Genomic DNA, 16526 nt, shown 5'->3' with positions numbered 1-16526 from the left:
TCACCCACTTAAATGTGGAAGGAGAGAGCTGACTCCGCAAAGTTGTCCTCTGACCTCCATACACACACTGCGGTACACACACACACGTACACACACCACAATAATAAAAAATGATATACAATTGGGAGAGGAATGTGTTGAGGGTGGTATTTCAGAGGAGCTGGAGAAGTATAAGATCAAAATACATAGTATGTATCAATGAAATTATCAACGAAAAATTTAAAATACAAAATTAGGGGCTAGAGACATGGTTCGGTGGTTAAAAGCACTTAGTGCTCTTAGGACTCAGGTTTGGTTCCCAGCACCAACATGGTAGCTTACAACCATCATAACTCTAGTCCCAAGGGAGTTGACACTCTCTTCTGGTCTCTGAGGACATCAGGCACTCATCTGGTACACATACACACAGGAAAGCAAAACATTTATATAAATAAAATAAAATTTTAAAACTAAGTTTTTGAAGAATAAAATACAATAATAAAATGGAAAAAAAGAATTTGGGTGTGGGCCAGGCAGTGGTGGCGCACGCCTTCAATCCCAGCACTCGGGAGGCAGAGGCAGGCGGATCCCTGAGTATAAGGGCAGCCTGGTCTACAGAGTGAGTCCAGGATAGTCAGGGCTACCCGGAGAAACCCTGTCTCTGAAAAAAAAAAAGAATTTTAAAAAGATATGACCATACCATAAAGTCTTATATAACTAACAGTTTGCTACTGACTCATAAAAAGATGGAAATATTAAAATTATATTTTAGTAGGATTAAAAAAGACACAAAGTTTTAAAAAGAAATAAAAAAGATCATCTATCTGAGGATGATCAGCTTAATGACTATTCTGGGTGGAGCTGTCTACTTGAAAACTAGTCTGTATTCAGTTATCACCTTAAATCTCTGTCCGGACTGGATCTGACCCCAGAAACGAGAACAGGAGACCACACTTCCTCTGTATCATCTTCACTGCTAGTACTAGCCTGGCTAGATTTCCTGCTTCAAAGGAAACTGTGTGTGTAGCGGTAGGGGTGGGGCGCCATTTGGCCTACTTACAGACCACACCTTGAGACCTATGAAAACCTTTTATTAATATTTTGATAGAGAAAGCTGCTGAGCTGAAATTATGGAGTGCAACATCTCACCAGAGTATCTTCTCTGCCACATCACATTCACTCTCTCTGAGTTTACTTTGTATTCTTGACAATTAAACTTCACTCAGCCTATTAGATAGCATTACATAAGATGTGTATCAATTTCAGCCACATTTTACTCCCCCAGTGGTGTTGGGGATAGACTCCCAGTCCTCATTACAGGCAAGCACTCCACTGTCAAACTACACCCCCAGTCCCTGGATCACATTCCCTTTCTAACCAATGATTTTTTTCTCCCATGAGTCCGTGAACAATTTAGAATAACTGTAAACCTCAAGGAGTGTATTTTGGGTACAACACCCTCTTCAAAAAACAAAAACAAAAAGCAACAACCTGTCTTTTGTGGCTAGAAAGATGGCTCAATGGGTAAACTCACTTGCCACCAAGCTTGATAACTTGAGTTCCATCCCAGAATCCAATCATGGAGGAGGTAAGTGACTTCTGCAAGTTATCATCTGACCTTCGCATGAATGCTGTGGCGTGCAAGTACACGCACACTAAATGTAGTGCATTTTTAAAAAGATCGTGTCTTATATTTTTGACTCCAAAAAAAAAAAGATTGTGTCTTGCTGGCTGGCACCAGTGCATGCTTTTAATGCTTTTAATTCCAGCACTCAGGAGGCAGAGGCAGGTAGATCTCTGAGTTTGAGGCCAGCCTGGTCTACAGAGTGAGTTCCAGGACAGCCAGGGCTACACAGAGAAACCCTGTCTTGAAAAGCAAAACAAAAACAAAACAAAATAACAACACTATGTCCTGAGCTGGGAATGTAGCTCAATTGGTAGAGTGCTTGCCTAGATTGAAGGAAACCTGGAGTTCAATTCCCAGCACGCCATAAAACCAAGTGTGATGAGACATGCTTGAAATCCCAGCATGGCAGGTACAAGCAGGACGGTCAGAGGTTCTGGGCCATCTTCAGCTACATAGCAAGTTCAAAGCCAGCCAGGGATACACAAGATCCTATCTCAAATTTTGCTCCAATTTGTCCCCCAATCTTATGGCCTCAGAAAGGTGAATAAGAATAGTTTTTGGAGCAACTAAGTGAGTTCCAGATTAGCTGGCGCTATAGAATGAGACCCTGTTTAAAAAGGAATGCAAAAGCAAAAGCATAGAACTGGGTGCTATGGGTCCAAAGGAAAAGACAGCCTTTCAAACGGGTTTCTCTGGGTTAGCATCAGTTCCTAGACTTGTTTCAACGCTCTCCCTTTGGAGCTCACATTATGGCAGAGCACTTTCTTTATTCTTCACAGGGAGATTCTACGCTTGCCATTTTAGAGATATGCCCTGACATATACCTCTGAGCCCTGTGCCCTACCTTCCCCAAGGAAAAACAGTTTGAACCTGAACATTTCCCCATATCTTCATAGTTCTTTCTAAACTAACAGAACACAGAAACCCCAGCATAACCGTTCAGTTTTGGGACTCAAAGCTTTACCCTTTTGTGAAACCTTTGCAATTTAAAATCCCCCTGTGCTGAAAACACACACACACACACACACACACACACACACACACACACACACACACACACAGAGAGAGAGAGAGAGAGAGAGAGAGAGAGAGAGAGACAGACAGACAGACAGACAGACAGACAGACAGACAGACTCAGGGTATAGTGTGCATGCACACATTTTATGCATATACACATGAACATGTTTGTACACATGAAAGGTGCATGTAGAAGAGTATCCAAGCATACCTATACACACAAGCATATGTGTGCACAAACACTACCTTTCCAAAGCCACTAACCTTACACCAGTGTCCATAGCATAACCCTTAGACTTTAAGTTGAACTTTCCAAGCTGAATGTGGTAGTGGGAGTGGGTGTGATCCCAACACTACACAATGAGTTTGAAGCCAGTCGGAGTACATGAGACTCTCAAATAAGCAAAACAAAAACCAAAACAAAAACAAAACAAAACAAAAAAACCCTTTAATCACATCCAAATCTTAACCTTGGGCTTTCTTCCTAATGAATCTCTAAGAAAGCAGAGGAAACTTCCTTTGTGGTATTTCTGTACAGATCAGCCCTAAAAACAGCCACAGGATTTATGCTTTCATACACACCATCAGTAGGTAGAAAATAAAACCCTACTTTTTCTAAGAAGGATCATTATATAAATTTGTGATTGTAAGCATATAAAATACAACATATAAACAAACAGTAAATGTTCTACCCATTTATTACATATACCCTCCCTGCCGTGGTCACTCCCCAGATTATCATAACATTACCACCAAACAGAATATCCCCTTATTCTCTTATCAATACCGCCTATCTCTCTATTCGCCAAAATGTGTCTCCATCAAACACCATTACAACCAAAAGACTAGTCCTTTTCTCAGAACCTCCCTCCTCCCCTTCACCCTCTTGGATAGTTATTTCCAACTATCAGACATCTTCACCTTAGGTACATTTGGGATCTATTTCAAACGCACTACAACTCAAATGGAACTCAAGGCATTCATTCCCCCAGCTTGCTTCATCCTCTGGTTAAGAACACCATTTATCCAACGCATCCACTTAGGCGTCCCGGAGAATTACTGTCAACATTCCTTGCCTTCACTCTTCACATCCCCAAATTCCACAAGTTTCACGAGCTCAGCTTCCTAGATAGAACACTCAAGAATATATTCTCACTGTCCCTAATTTTTTCCAAAATGGATAACAGCTGCCTCCTGGCTACATTTCAACCTCCCTCACCTCTTCCCACAGCCTGCTTTTTCCCTAAGGCGCCCTTCTACACTCCTTCTACTGTCATTCAAGATACTTAAACACATCAATGCAGCCTTTAAAAAGCCCGGGTTTCCCCCTGAGGCCTACAAAAGCCCGCTTTCGAATGCTAATGTTCACACATTGCCCTTCTTTATTTAGTCAACCTTTCTCTGATATGCATGCAGTCTTTTCTGATGTGTGAAATGCACACTTCCAATCTTTGCTTAAGCACCCCGTCATCTTTGAATATTCCCAGTTTATCTAAATTCCCTCGATAACAAAAGCTCTAAAACACCTTATTGTGTACTTCCAAGGGATTAGCAGGAAGCTAACATTCACTAAGGTGTTTATACGCACTATTTTACGTGGAGGAAATCCAAGCAATTTGTTCAAGATCACATTTTAAGCAGAAAAACAGTACAGTTCTTGTGTATCTCACTCAACCCACGAGCCGAACACTCAAAACGCTGGCTTCGGACTGCAGCACGCCACTGAACTCAGTCACGCAGTGCATCGTGCATACTTTAACCGCCCAAGACGCTAACACCGAACTGTTGACCCCTTCTAGGGTCAGTTCAGAACTGCTCAGGTATATCTATCGCTTCATCTACTAAATGTTTTAGTTAATGAGGAAGCAGAGAAGGTGACTTAGAGGTTCTAGGTGAATACATTTTGTTTTTTCAGCGAGCTGGCAGAGACGCGAAGTGTGTGTGTACATTCCACGTTTCCTATCTTTTCCCGTTAGGCCATTTTGACTGTGATTTATTTGGTTGTTGCAAAGTTGCGCCTCTTATCTTCACGGGAATAATGAGTGCTGGCCCGAAGAGCCACATTACCGCTATTGGTGAACGTAAGCTACACGTTTGTTTTGCTTTCCCTCATAAGCTTTTCATTTTGCCATGGGCCCCCTGTGTGGAGGGCCGTATCCCCCCCGCGTGGAAGCTTCGGATTTTTCGCTCGGATTTATAGTTCTGCAAACCCAGAATCCCTGCGGCCCAAGGCGCCCTTAGCGCACAAGGCCGACCCGGTCACGTCCAGTCCCCTGCTCCGGTGGCGGGAGCGGGAGTGCGAGCGCCGGGGCCCCCGCGCGGGGCGAGCAGCCTGAGCTCACTGTGTGGGGTTCGCGTGGACCTGGGGCCTCCCCACTGGAGCCTGCCGGAAGCGGGTTTCCGCGGGAAGGCCGCGCGGGCGGGAAGCGTGTCCACGAGGCCGACGCAGCCCGGGGCCTTCCGTAGGCCCCGCCAGGCCGCGTGGCGGGCGCTGTCCCGGGGGTGTGATGGTGGCCCGGACGTGGAGGCTGCGCCCCAGGGGTATTTCCGGTGTGTTTTTGACACCACAGACCCTCGGCCATGAGGCCGGCTTGGGCACGAGTCTACCAGCCCCCGAGGGTACCACGCGAGCGCGGAGGGCCTCGGGCGTGCCAGACCCTGCCGCCCCGCCCCGCCCCGCTCCGCCCCGCCCCCCGAGTAACGGCTCTGGAGGCCCCGCCCCTTCCTAGGGTAGCGCCCCGGGGCTGTGCGTGAGGCGGAGCCCCGCGTGGATCTCGCGAGATCCGGCTTGGCGCCGTGACCTCCATGTGGGAGCTCCAGCTCTATAAGTAAACAGTCCGCGCGGGGCCGAGACATGGCTTCTTCCCCTCTGTGAGGCGGAGGCTGCGCAGCCAGCGCTCCGGGCGGGTTCCGGTTCCCTTCCACCTCGGCGGGGGGGTGGGCGGCCGCGCGGCGGGGAGCGTCGGTCCTCCTCGCCCGCACTCGCGTCCGCCGAGGCGCCGCGGCGGATCGGAGCCGCGTCCCGGGGAGGGAGGAGGGGGAAGGCGGCGGGGGCCGGGCGGGGCTCGGCGGCCCGAGCGCAGGGGCAGACAAAGGGGGCCGGACCCCTGTCCCCGTGCCGCCGCGATGTGGATCCAGGTCCGCACCATCGACGGCTCGCAGACGCGCACCATCGAGGACGTGTCTCGCAAAGCCACCATCGAGGAGCTGCGCGAGCGGGTGTGGGCGCTCTTCGACGTGCGGCCCGAGTGCCAGCGCCTCTTCTACCGGGGCAAGCAGGTGAGGCGGCCCGCGGGGAGCCCGGCGCCCCGGGGCGAGGCTGGGTGCCGGGATGGGCCGCTGGCTGGCGGGATGCGGGGCGCGCGGGCCTGCGGCTGTAAGGGTCCCGACTACAGGTGCGCCTAGCGGGTCGGAAGGCCGGGGTGCGTGGGCCCTCGGAGACCGATGGAGCGGGACGGCGGCCACCGGCAGAGCGTGCGAGCTCCCCGGGTGCCGCTCTTCCCGCGCTTGCGGGGAATCGGGGCAGCCATGCGGGGGGCACAGCAGGGACGAGCTGGCATTCTCGACAACGTTGAGTCGACTAAAGGACTCGCTTCGCTTCCCTGCCCCGGGCTCCCAGATAGGAGTTGAAAAAAGCGAGGCGCCTTCCCCCTGTTTCCCTCACTGGAAGGATGTGAGCACACTGAAGATTCGAAGGATCGCAGAAGGCTTTGGCCCCTTTTCCTTGTTGCCAGTGTCAGACTGGGAATTTAAGAGTTTGGAGACCTGGGTTGAAAGAACGATGTTGGTAACCGGAAGTCGGGTTTGAATCTGTTGAGTATAGGGACAGAGACTTTACCTCTCACTCGTTGAGTGTTCCCAACGTTCAGGCTTTTAAAACTCATCCTTCAACATCACCAGCAGTAACTCAAAAGACAGAAAGTAGTTTTGGGCCACAAGGGGCATCTCCGTTAGTTTTAAGTGTGGACCTGCCTGATCAGGATAAGACATTTCCTATCCGTTAAGTCTCAGAGTCTATGATTAGATACCTAGACCCATCTTGTTTTTTTTTTTTCTTTTTCTTTTTGCCTTTGTTTTTGTGTTGTCTTTAGTCCACTGAAAAGTTGGCATCTTGTAGTCGATAGACCACAGTTTGGCTTCAATCCTGAGGTTTGAGTTAAATGCAATTCTCTGATTTGGTGGAAGTAGCCTATAAGCCACAAAGGGTTTGGAAGAAATATTTTTGTTCCCTTCACAGGTTTACAACTTCTAAGACTGGACAAATATTTCAAAGTAACAGATTATACAATGGGAAAGGAAAGGCCAGGATTTTGTTGTAGTGTTTGGAGGGCCTGTCTGTGGAAAACCTATAGCACATTCTGCTCCTGTTGTAGCCAGTTTTATATTGATTCTTTAGTGTTTGACTAGTAGAGTTCACTTTACAGGAAAGCTTTTTTTTTTTTAAACAGTTGTATCTTTAGTAAATACTATACAGCATTGTATTATTGTGCCTCAAATGGCTGATAACTTGTCCTTTTGGTTACCAGTGAAAGCTAAGTAGTCTCATCTGGATTTTCCAAGTAGTAATAATACTGTACATTAATTCCCAGGATTCTTGGGCGACTTCAACACGATATAAATAAAGGGTGAGAATATGTTAGTGGGCAACACCCCAAAAGTATAATAATGAAATAATGCTAAAGTAAGCTCATGTGGATATCTTAATATAAAGGTAGACATTATTTTAAATTCAGGACTTAGAAAACAGGCTTTCACTAATATCAGAAAATGCTTCCTGGTTGAGGATTGATAACTCCTGCGTCCCCCCCCTCCCTCCCCCCAGTTAATCACTCACTACTTCCCTCTCCCCAGCTGAATGATGAACCAGTAAGGATGAAAAATAGAATTTAGGGGCCAGCCATTGACTTGGACACCAAAAAAGGAAAACATTGCTCCCGACTATTTACTTTTTTATGAATGACAGCTAGTAGCCAGGGCAGTGGTTATCTCCTTTTGTCTTTGATACATTTGATGGAGATAGCAAAGTGTGCTTGTAGCAGGCAGATAAATGGTACCACAGGGCTATCCATTTCCTGTAAAATGAGTTTATGTTTAGTAGAAAAGAGGTATCCTTACTCAAGACGTTTATATAATGTTAGAAGTAAAACAGATTTACATAAGCTGGGCACTGTATTCCCAGCTACTCTAAAGGCCGAAGAGGATCACTGGAACCCAGGATTTAAAGGGCCAGGGTAACACAGTGAGACCCTGGTCTGAGCAAAAAAATTACCATGTATCCAATTTTAGTTTGCCCCAATTTGTTATTTCTGATGGTTTTAATCTTGGAGTGTCGTTTAACTAAATTTCTCAGGAATCCCCTTTCTCCCCCAGGAAGGGTTTTTCTGTCCCCTGGCTGTCCTCACTCTGAAGATCAGGCTGGCCTCTGACTCAGATCCCAGAGATCCGCCTGCCTCTGCCTTCTGAGTGCTGGGATCAGAGATGTGCAGCACCACCTCCCAACTTCACAGGAAATTTTTTTTTTTCCTTCGAGACAGGGTTTCTCTGTGTAGCTTTGCGCCTTTTCCTGGAACTCACTTGGTAGCCCAGGCTGGCCTCGAACTCAAAGAGATCTACCTGGCTCTGCCTCCCGAGTGCTGGGATTAAAGGCGTGCGCCACCACTGCCCGGCTTCACAGGAAATTTTTATGAAGGGTTAGCTTCCTACTAGTTTCTTTTTATTCAAAGTGTGCTTTCTGCATTCTCAAGGCCAACAGCATTAGCTTTGCATGGGTGCTTCATAGTGGTCTACTGAAGCAGAATATGTGGTTTACAAGGTCTCCAGGTGCTCTATACAAATGAAGTTTGAAAAGCAGTGCAAGGACCTCCACTTTTTTTTTTTTTTAATGTGTATGGGTGCTTTGCACCAATGTACATCTTTGCACCATGTGCATGCCTAGTTGCTGCAGGAAGAGGGCATTAGGGCATCAGATCTGGAACTGAAATTAGAGACAGTTGTGAGCCACTGTGTGGGTGCTGGGAATCAACCCTGGTTCTCTGGAAGATCACCCAATGTTCTTTTTTTTTTTTTTTTTTTTTTTTTTTTTTTTTTGGTTTTTCGAGACAGGGTTTCTCTGTGTAGCTTTGCGCCTTTCCTGGAACTCACTTGGTAGTCCAGGCTGGCCTCGAACTCACAGAGATCCGCCTGGCTCTGCCTCCCGAGTGCTGGGATTAAAGGCGTGCGCCACCACCGCCCGGCTTCACCCAATGTTCTTAACCACTGAGTGAATTTTACTCAGACACACTACACACCAAGCTTTGATCTTTAGATCTTTGAATTTAGAGCTCCTGTGATTTCTAAAGCAATTCCATTTCCCTGCCTTCTCTTGTCATCACCATTGGGATAGCCTTAAATAGATTATAGATATGGAATATGAACCATACTGGAAGAAAAACTGAACAGTTGACACTCCATATTGTCCTTTTCTCACATGGAGTAAAGAAATGAATTGTGTGTGTATTTAAAGAACGTGTATATGTATTTGTATCTATTCTGTGACTGATAAATAATAGTTGCAATGCCCTCCATTTGTACCCCTTAGTACTGTGGAAATTATTTCCCTGTTGCTTTTTTGGCCACTGCCAGTTCATCTCCCATCCCCCTTGGTTTCCCTTGCATTGTTATTGCAGCCCTTCCTATTTCCTGGAATTTCTTCTTTAACACAGTAAAAATTCAGTAGTATATTTTAACAAAGTCCTGACCATTTCTCTTTCTTCAGAATTGAAAATCTTGTTCCTTGGATTTCTTAAGGCGATTCTGGACTGTTTACTTCTATGAGACATTAATGGACTACAGTTATATACTTTAAATCATGGGTATTTGTAAATTCTAGGTCAGGGAATGTAAAACTTTTTCTTTTTAGAACTCCTTTTGGCCAGGATTTTTAAATTTTTTTAAGACCGAGTTTCTCTGTGTAGCTTTGTGCCTTTCCTGGAACTCACTCTGTAGCCTAGGTTGGCCTCGAATTCAAAGAGATCCGCTTGCCTCTGCCTCCTGAGTGCTGGGATTAAAGGCATGTGCCACCACCGCCCAGCTTGGCCCAAGAAATTTTTATGTAACCCTGGGTATATAAGTATTGAAAATAGGTATGCTAGTCAGATATACTGCTCATAAATCACAGTTCATTTTGAAATTATCGGTATTCATATAATCTTATCATTTGTTAAAACAAAAGCAATTTTGCATGTTTACTAGGTGGATATGCTTATTTTTATATAAAGAATTAAATCTGAGTTTAATATTTGATACTTCAGGACAGAACATCTCAACATTTTTCAGAGTTTTGATTTTATAGTTAGTGGTGAGAATGCTGCTTTGCATAAATTTATGGTATAAAATGACAAGTATGTTTAGGGCGTTTCTAGAAAATGTTGGAAATTCTGTCTTAATCATAAATTCATTCAATACTTTAAAATGAATCAGGTCAATAATTCAGAGAGAAGTCTTTAAAATCAGACATTTAAAGAAAATAACAGCATAAAGACTAATCTGATATTTACTTGCTGAGGAATGATGGCAGGAAAATACTGAATGTCACTTTTCTATAGTTAAGCCATTACGTTCCTACAAAAGCAGAAAACCTTGTAGGTACAATAAACAGTGCAGTTCATGACCTACCTGGCTTTGAGTGTGAGGGTCTTCCAGGTAGTGTTCACTGGCTCTGTATGTTACTACAGCATGCACGGTACAAAGTGCACATTGTATTTCAGAAGCCAGGCTGCAGTGGAGTCACTGCTATGCAGCATGGACTTATGCCAGAGACATCTCAGTTTTAGACATAATATTTTTTATTTTGAATTAGTTTTTGGACATTGCACATTCAAAAACATTTACTATGATCAGTTTTTTGTATATGTGATAATCCTTTCACCCATATTCAATTATGGGACCCCATATGGACTCACAACCAACAGTTTAAGAACCTGGATTCTAGATGACCTCATCCCTTTCTCCCTCTTTCAGAGCATATTTTGAGTAACAAGTAACTTTAGATCTGCATTTTCATTAAATGTGGAAGAATGTAGTCTAGGTAAATTATTCCAGCATTCTTAATAACTCTTAAAAGAACATGAGACGTTATTGAATAAAACTGGGTCTGTGCAGTGAAAAATCATGACTTTTAAAGGGACTGGAATGTTGCTTATGAAATAGGAATGAGCGTATAATCTCTATCTGTCTGTCTCTGTGTGTGTGTGCGCGTGTGCGCACACGAGCTATCATGAAGAAAGATGACTTAATAGTTTCTTGCCTTGATATGCTTAGTGTTTCACTCTAACTTTAGATGTTACTTTTCCTGTCATACCATGTTCAGAAAGCACTACTGAAAGCAACTTAAAGTCATTCTTGGCAATTATTTGGTAGAAAGTAGTTAAGGTTTGTAGGAGTATTCACTCCTAAGGTCTCTGTGACTCTTGTGTCCCAAACATTAATTTAAAAAAATGTATTGGAAACATCTTCAATTCATAATTATTTACCATCACCACCCCTCTAAAGCTAAGTCTCACTGTGGGACCCAAGCGGGCCTTAAACTTGGAATCCTTCTGCCTCACCCTACAGAGTGGAAGAATTATCTGTATGTTCCACAATATTTATCTTAATTTTACTTCTTTAGTGTCTTGACTGCTTTATTTTTGAGAATGGATTACTAGTACATTTGGATGTTGTATGCTATTTTAGAGTTTTGATTTCTTAATTTTAAAATTTTAAAGCCATTGTCATAATGTTCATTACATTGTCTGGACAAATTTGTACATCTTTAACTCTTTCAGAATTAGGGTATTTTATTTTTGGCTATTGAAAAATGTCAAAATGAAGGTATAAATACACATTTTATTTTTTTTTTGACCAAGCCTTGACTTTTATTATTTAAAAAAGCTGCATATTTATTTAGCTGTCTGACTGTACTTGCGCATTCAACATTTTCACCACAGTTTTCTCCTCCTGGATAAGGGAAGCCCACTTGATCTTGTCATGGCCACACTTGGCACACGTAGACCCACCATAGGCTCTGTTGACGTGCTTCTTTGTCTTAGACATTTTCATAAGTACTTCAGTCTCACAGCACAAACCCTTTGAGGTCTGCCTGGGCACACGTCACATGTGGATTTAGATGCTTTCCCAACCTTGGTATGAAAGTAAACAATCCTATTGCCAGTGGATTGAGACAGCTTAGTTTTGTTCTAGGCTGTATTGTAGGAAAGTCTACGAGGGTATGTCAAACACTGGACTATTCTGAGTGCCTCTAAGCACTGTCCCTGGAAGAGAAAAGGCCATACTTTGTAGCTAGAGTTTTCCTGCCTGGCCCACTGTCAGGACAAATCTCTCTCACCTGCCAGTCCCACAGTCGCTCAAACCCAACCAAATAAACACAGAGACTTATATTGGTTACAAACTGTATGGCCATGGCAGGCTTCTTGCTAACTGTTCTTACAGCTTAAATTAATCCATTTCCATTAATCTATACCTTGCCACATGGCTCGTGGCTTACCGGCATCTTCACATGCTGTTTGTCATCATGGCAGCTGGCAGTGTCTCTCTGACTCAGCCTTCCACTTCCCAGCTTTATTCTCCTCCTTGTCCCGCCTACACTTCCTGCCTAGCCAATGGCCAATCAGTGTTTTATTTATTGACTAATCAGAGCAACACATTTGCCATACAGAACATCCCACAGCAATACTTTATTCTTTTGAGTGCTTCCCCTCCTTCCCAGGGAAGGTTTAGGACTAGAAGAGTGCCGCCTTATTATTTTAATTATTTTTACATTTATTTATTTGTGTGCATGTGCCATAACACCTGTGGAGGTCAGAGAACTACTTGCAGGAGTCAGTTCACCATGTGGATCCTAGGGATCAAACTCAGGTCCTCAGGCTTGGCAGCCAAACCTTTACTCTATAAGACATCTCAAAGCTCCCCCCCTTTTAAAACAAGTTAAAAGTTTTAATGTAATTTTATAATATTCTTCCCCTCCCCAAAGTCCTTCCAAATCCTGTCCTAGCCACCCAACTTTAAATTCTTTCTCAAAAAGACAAAAACCCAGTACAACAACAAAATCCCCCAAGACCAAGGAAACAAAACTACATTCAGAAAGAAAAAAGAAATACCAAACTGTAACCAAATAAAAGAACACACACACACACACACACACACACACACACACACACAAAACTGTGGAGTCCATTATATGTTGGTCAGGTACTCCTGAACATGAGGCCTGTGCTGGAGTGATTTGGAGAAAACTGATTTTTTTCCAGTTTAGTTGTTAACCTTTGCCCTAATAGCTAGGTTTTTCTTTCATTCATTCATTCATTCGTTTTTGAAAATTGAAAAAAATAGAATAAGATAAAACAAAAACTATCACATCAAAGTCAGATGAGACAGACCAACAGAAGGAAGAGTCCAAGAATAGACACAAGGCACAAGGGTCAGAGACCTACTTGTTCGTACACCTAGGAATCTCATAAAAACACTAAACTGGAAGCCATAATATATACTCAGAGGACCTGGTGTAGGCCATGTACATGCTGCTTCAGTCTCTGTGTGTTCATTTGAGCATTGATCATGTTGATTTAGAGTGCCTTGTTTCCTTTGTGTCTTCCATCCCCCACTGAGCTCTGAGGGGAGGGATTTGATAGAGACATCCCATTTAGGGCTGAGTGTTCCAAGGTCTCTCACTCTTTATAATGTCTGGCTGTGAGTCTCTATATTTTGTTCCCATCTGCTGCTGGAGAAAGCTTCACTGATGATAGTTGAACAAGGCATTGGTCTATGTATATGGCAAATTATCATTAGGAGTCATTTTAACACCAGTTTCTCTTTACTTTTTTTACACTAGCATTACTTGGTTTTACCCTAGGTCTCTGGGCTATCTAGTCTCAGGTTCTTGCTCACCCAAGCAGTGTTGGATATGGGTTCCATCTCATGGAGTGGGCCTTAAGTCAAATCAGATATTGGTTGATTACTCCCACAAGCTCTGTGCCACCATTGCCCTAACATATCTTGTAAACAGTACACCATTGTAGATAAAGGATTTGTGGCTGACTTGTTGTTTATGTTTTAAATATATTAATATGCCTATTCATTTGAAGGCTGTGGGGTGTGTGTGTGTGTGTGTGTGTGTGTGTGTGTGTGTGTGTGTGTGTATGTATATGTATTATTGTTGTTGTTGAGGACTGAACCCAGGAAGAATACTGCCTTTGAGCTACTTTGAGCCCCTCTGGTTAAATATGTTAACTAAGCTGTGAGATAGTACCTAGTTTAATTCCTCAATCCCTCCACTGGGAAGGTTGTGAAATTCTTGATTCCTTGTTCTGTCTTAACAAATATGAATACTTGTAACCTGTAGAATTGTGCTAGTTATGGCCTTAGGTCTCCCACCTAAATAAATCTAACATTAGTGAGTTAATAGTTAAAGGACAGATGTCCTTCTTTGTAGTTGAATTCTTAAATATGTTATTGTATTACACAGTCATGAATGGTGATGGATATTGCATATAAGAATGGTGAATACAATGCTTAAACTGATATTTCTGAAGAAATGGTAGTTTTTATCTTTAAGGAGTTTAATTGTGTTAACTGTATCAGTGAAATAGTCAACTGTTAATACACTTTTTGAAGAAACAAAATAGAAGATTTGTATCTTAGTTAGGGTTTACTATTGCTGTGAGGAGATACCATGACCATGACAACTCTTATAAAGAGAACATTTAATTGAGAGGGCTCATTTACAGTTTCAGAGGTTCAGTCAGTTATCGTCATGGCAGGGAGCATGGTGGTATGCAGGCAGAGGTGGTTGGAGCTGAGACTGCTACATCTTGCAGGTAACAGGAAATGAACTGACACACTGAGAGGTATCCTGAGCATAAGAAACCTCAAAGCCCACCTTCACAGTGACACACTTCTTCTAACAAAGCCATACCCACTCCAACAAAGCCACACTTCCTAATAGTGCCACTACCTATGAGATTATGGAGGCCAAATACTTCAGACTACCACAAGTAGTTTCCTAGACTGCTGTAACAGAGTACCAGAATGGTATGGCTTAAAACCATAGAAATGTATCTCATTTGTAGTGGTAATAATTTAAGGTGTCATCAGTAGGAAAGTGCTCTAACAGCTAGATCTAGGGGAAGGAATATCTTTAGGCTTCTGTTTTTGGGAAATAGTGTTTATTAGCTTGAGGTTGTTACCACTTCATTTACACGACTTTCCCTTCTGTCTCTTCGTTGTCCTCCTGCCCTTTTTGTCTTTCCATGTTTGTTTTTGTAAGGACACCAATCAGACTGGATTAGAGGTTCACCTAATGACCCCAGTTTATATTTATTACCTGTTTAAAGCCCCTATTTCCAAACTGGGTCACATTCTGAGGCATTAGAGGTAAGAAGACTTTAGCATGTAAGTGTTTAGAAGACCCAAATCAATCCATAATAATAGGCTTTGAATTTCTTTAGTCATGTGCTGTCTTGGATTACATCTAAAGACCCTATTTCTAAATAAAATTAGGTTCTGAGGTAAGCTCCTCCCTTGCTGCTGGAAATAGAGTTCCTGGGTCTTATATATGTCAGGTAGGGACTCTACCATTGAGCTACACTCTCAGCCCTCTGAGGTACTGTGGAATAGAACTTCCAGTATATCTGAATGTATCTTTTGGGAGGTGGGGGTGGCCGTGACAGTGGGCACAGATTAATTCATAACCTGAATATATGGGTGAGTTACAAGATAATTTATGTGCTGTTTATCGTAGATGACTTTGTGACAGAAGTTGCTAATATTTACAGATGGATAGAATCATAGAGAAATGGAATATAATGTAATTGGGATATATTTCTGATTTGTTTTTCAAAATCTTGCTTCACTTAAAAAGAATTATTGTGCTTCAAAAAGATAAAGTGCTTGATAACTATTATTGCATGCAAATTGTGAAAAAACAATAAAAACTTACTGTTTTCAAAATCCATTTCCCCACATTTGGAGTGGATTTAGTCACTGTTGATTAAAATAAAATTTGTTGAGAGAGCATGGGTGTTATATAATTCTAGCACTTGGAAGACTAAGAGAGGATCACAGGTTTGAGGCTAGCCTGGGCTGTATAGAGAGACTCTGAAAAAACTAGAAGACAATGACAAAAAATAATGAAACGTCAAATGTAGTTTTAAGAGGTTTTTTTGGGAGGTGGTTACAACATGAGGTTGCAGCAGCTATGATACAATTTTTATTTTAATGGCATGTAGTATTGCCTGTAGTTGATTTGGAGTGGTTCTTAAGAATTTATTGGGGACGCTGATATTAGAAGGCATAAAGTAGGAAGAACCATTTCAAGATCATTAAGTTGTAGTGTTGTCAATTTTAATAGTTTATCTAGGATATTTGAACACACTAAACATGTAGAAATACAAGTTTTGAGATAAGAACTACAGTATAGTTTTCTATTCTTTTTCTAGTTGGAGAATGGATATACTTTATTTGACTACGATGTTGGACTGAATGATATAATTCAGCTGCTAGTTCGTCCAGACTCCAGTCTTCCTAGCACATCTAAGCAGAATGATGTTCAGGCTAAACCCTGTTCTAATAATCAGCCTAAAGTAAAGAAAACAGCAAGAGGAGGATCTTCCAGTCAGCCATCTACATCAGCTCGCACTCATCTTATTGACCCTGGCTTTGGACTATATAAGGTATGTTATCTTCAGACTTGTTAGTTGTGAGAATACAAATGTCTGTTCTCTTCAGGATACATTGAGTAAGTAAGCATTGATTTCCATTAAGTAAAGATTGCAGCTGTTCATATTCTGTCAAAAGTAGTCCTTGAAAATTTACCATGGGGCTGGGGATATAACTTAGCAGGTGAGTGCTTTTCTTACAGATATGAGAC

At 42.8% G+C, this 16526-nt stretch overlaps 1 protein-coding gene and 1 pseudogene across 1 annotated transcript in view; one reads left to right on the top strand and one right to left on the bottom strand.

Annotated features, from left to right (window-relative positions):
* Positions 1–5670: 5670 nt before the first annotated feature.
* The window catches only part of Uhrf2 (ubiquitin like with PHD and ring finger domains 2), an 86519-nt gene continuing 75663 nt past the window's right edge, over positions 5671–16526 (top strand). The window contains exons 1-2 of the mRNA XM_052763353.1: positions 5671–5902; positions 16096–16329. Of these exons, the coding sequence (XP_052619313.1) occupies positions 5750–5902; positions 16096–16329 (387 nt within the window). The 5' untranslated portion in view covers positions 5671–5749. The remainder of the gene's footprint in view (positions 5903–16095; positions 16330–16526) is intronic.
* On the bottom strand, positions 11546–15026 carry LOC128094505 (60S ribosomal protein L34-like; annotated as a pseudogene).

This window comes from Peromyscus californicus, unplaced genomic scaffold, assembly GCF_007827085.1.
Source record: "Peromyscus californicus insignis strain IS unplaced genomic scaffold, ASM782708v3 Scaffold_4__1_contigs__length_199733344, whole genome shotgun sequence".
In the NCBI taxonomy this organism is placed as follows: Eukaryota; Metazoa; Chordata; class Mammalia; order Rodentia; family Cricetidae; genus Peromyscus; species Peromyscus californicus.
This window is presented reverse-complemented; position numbering and strand designations above follow the sequence as displayed.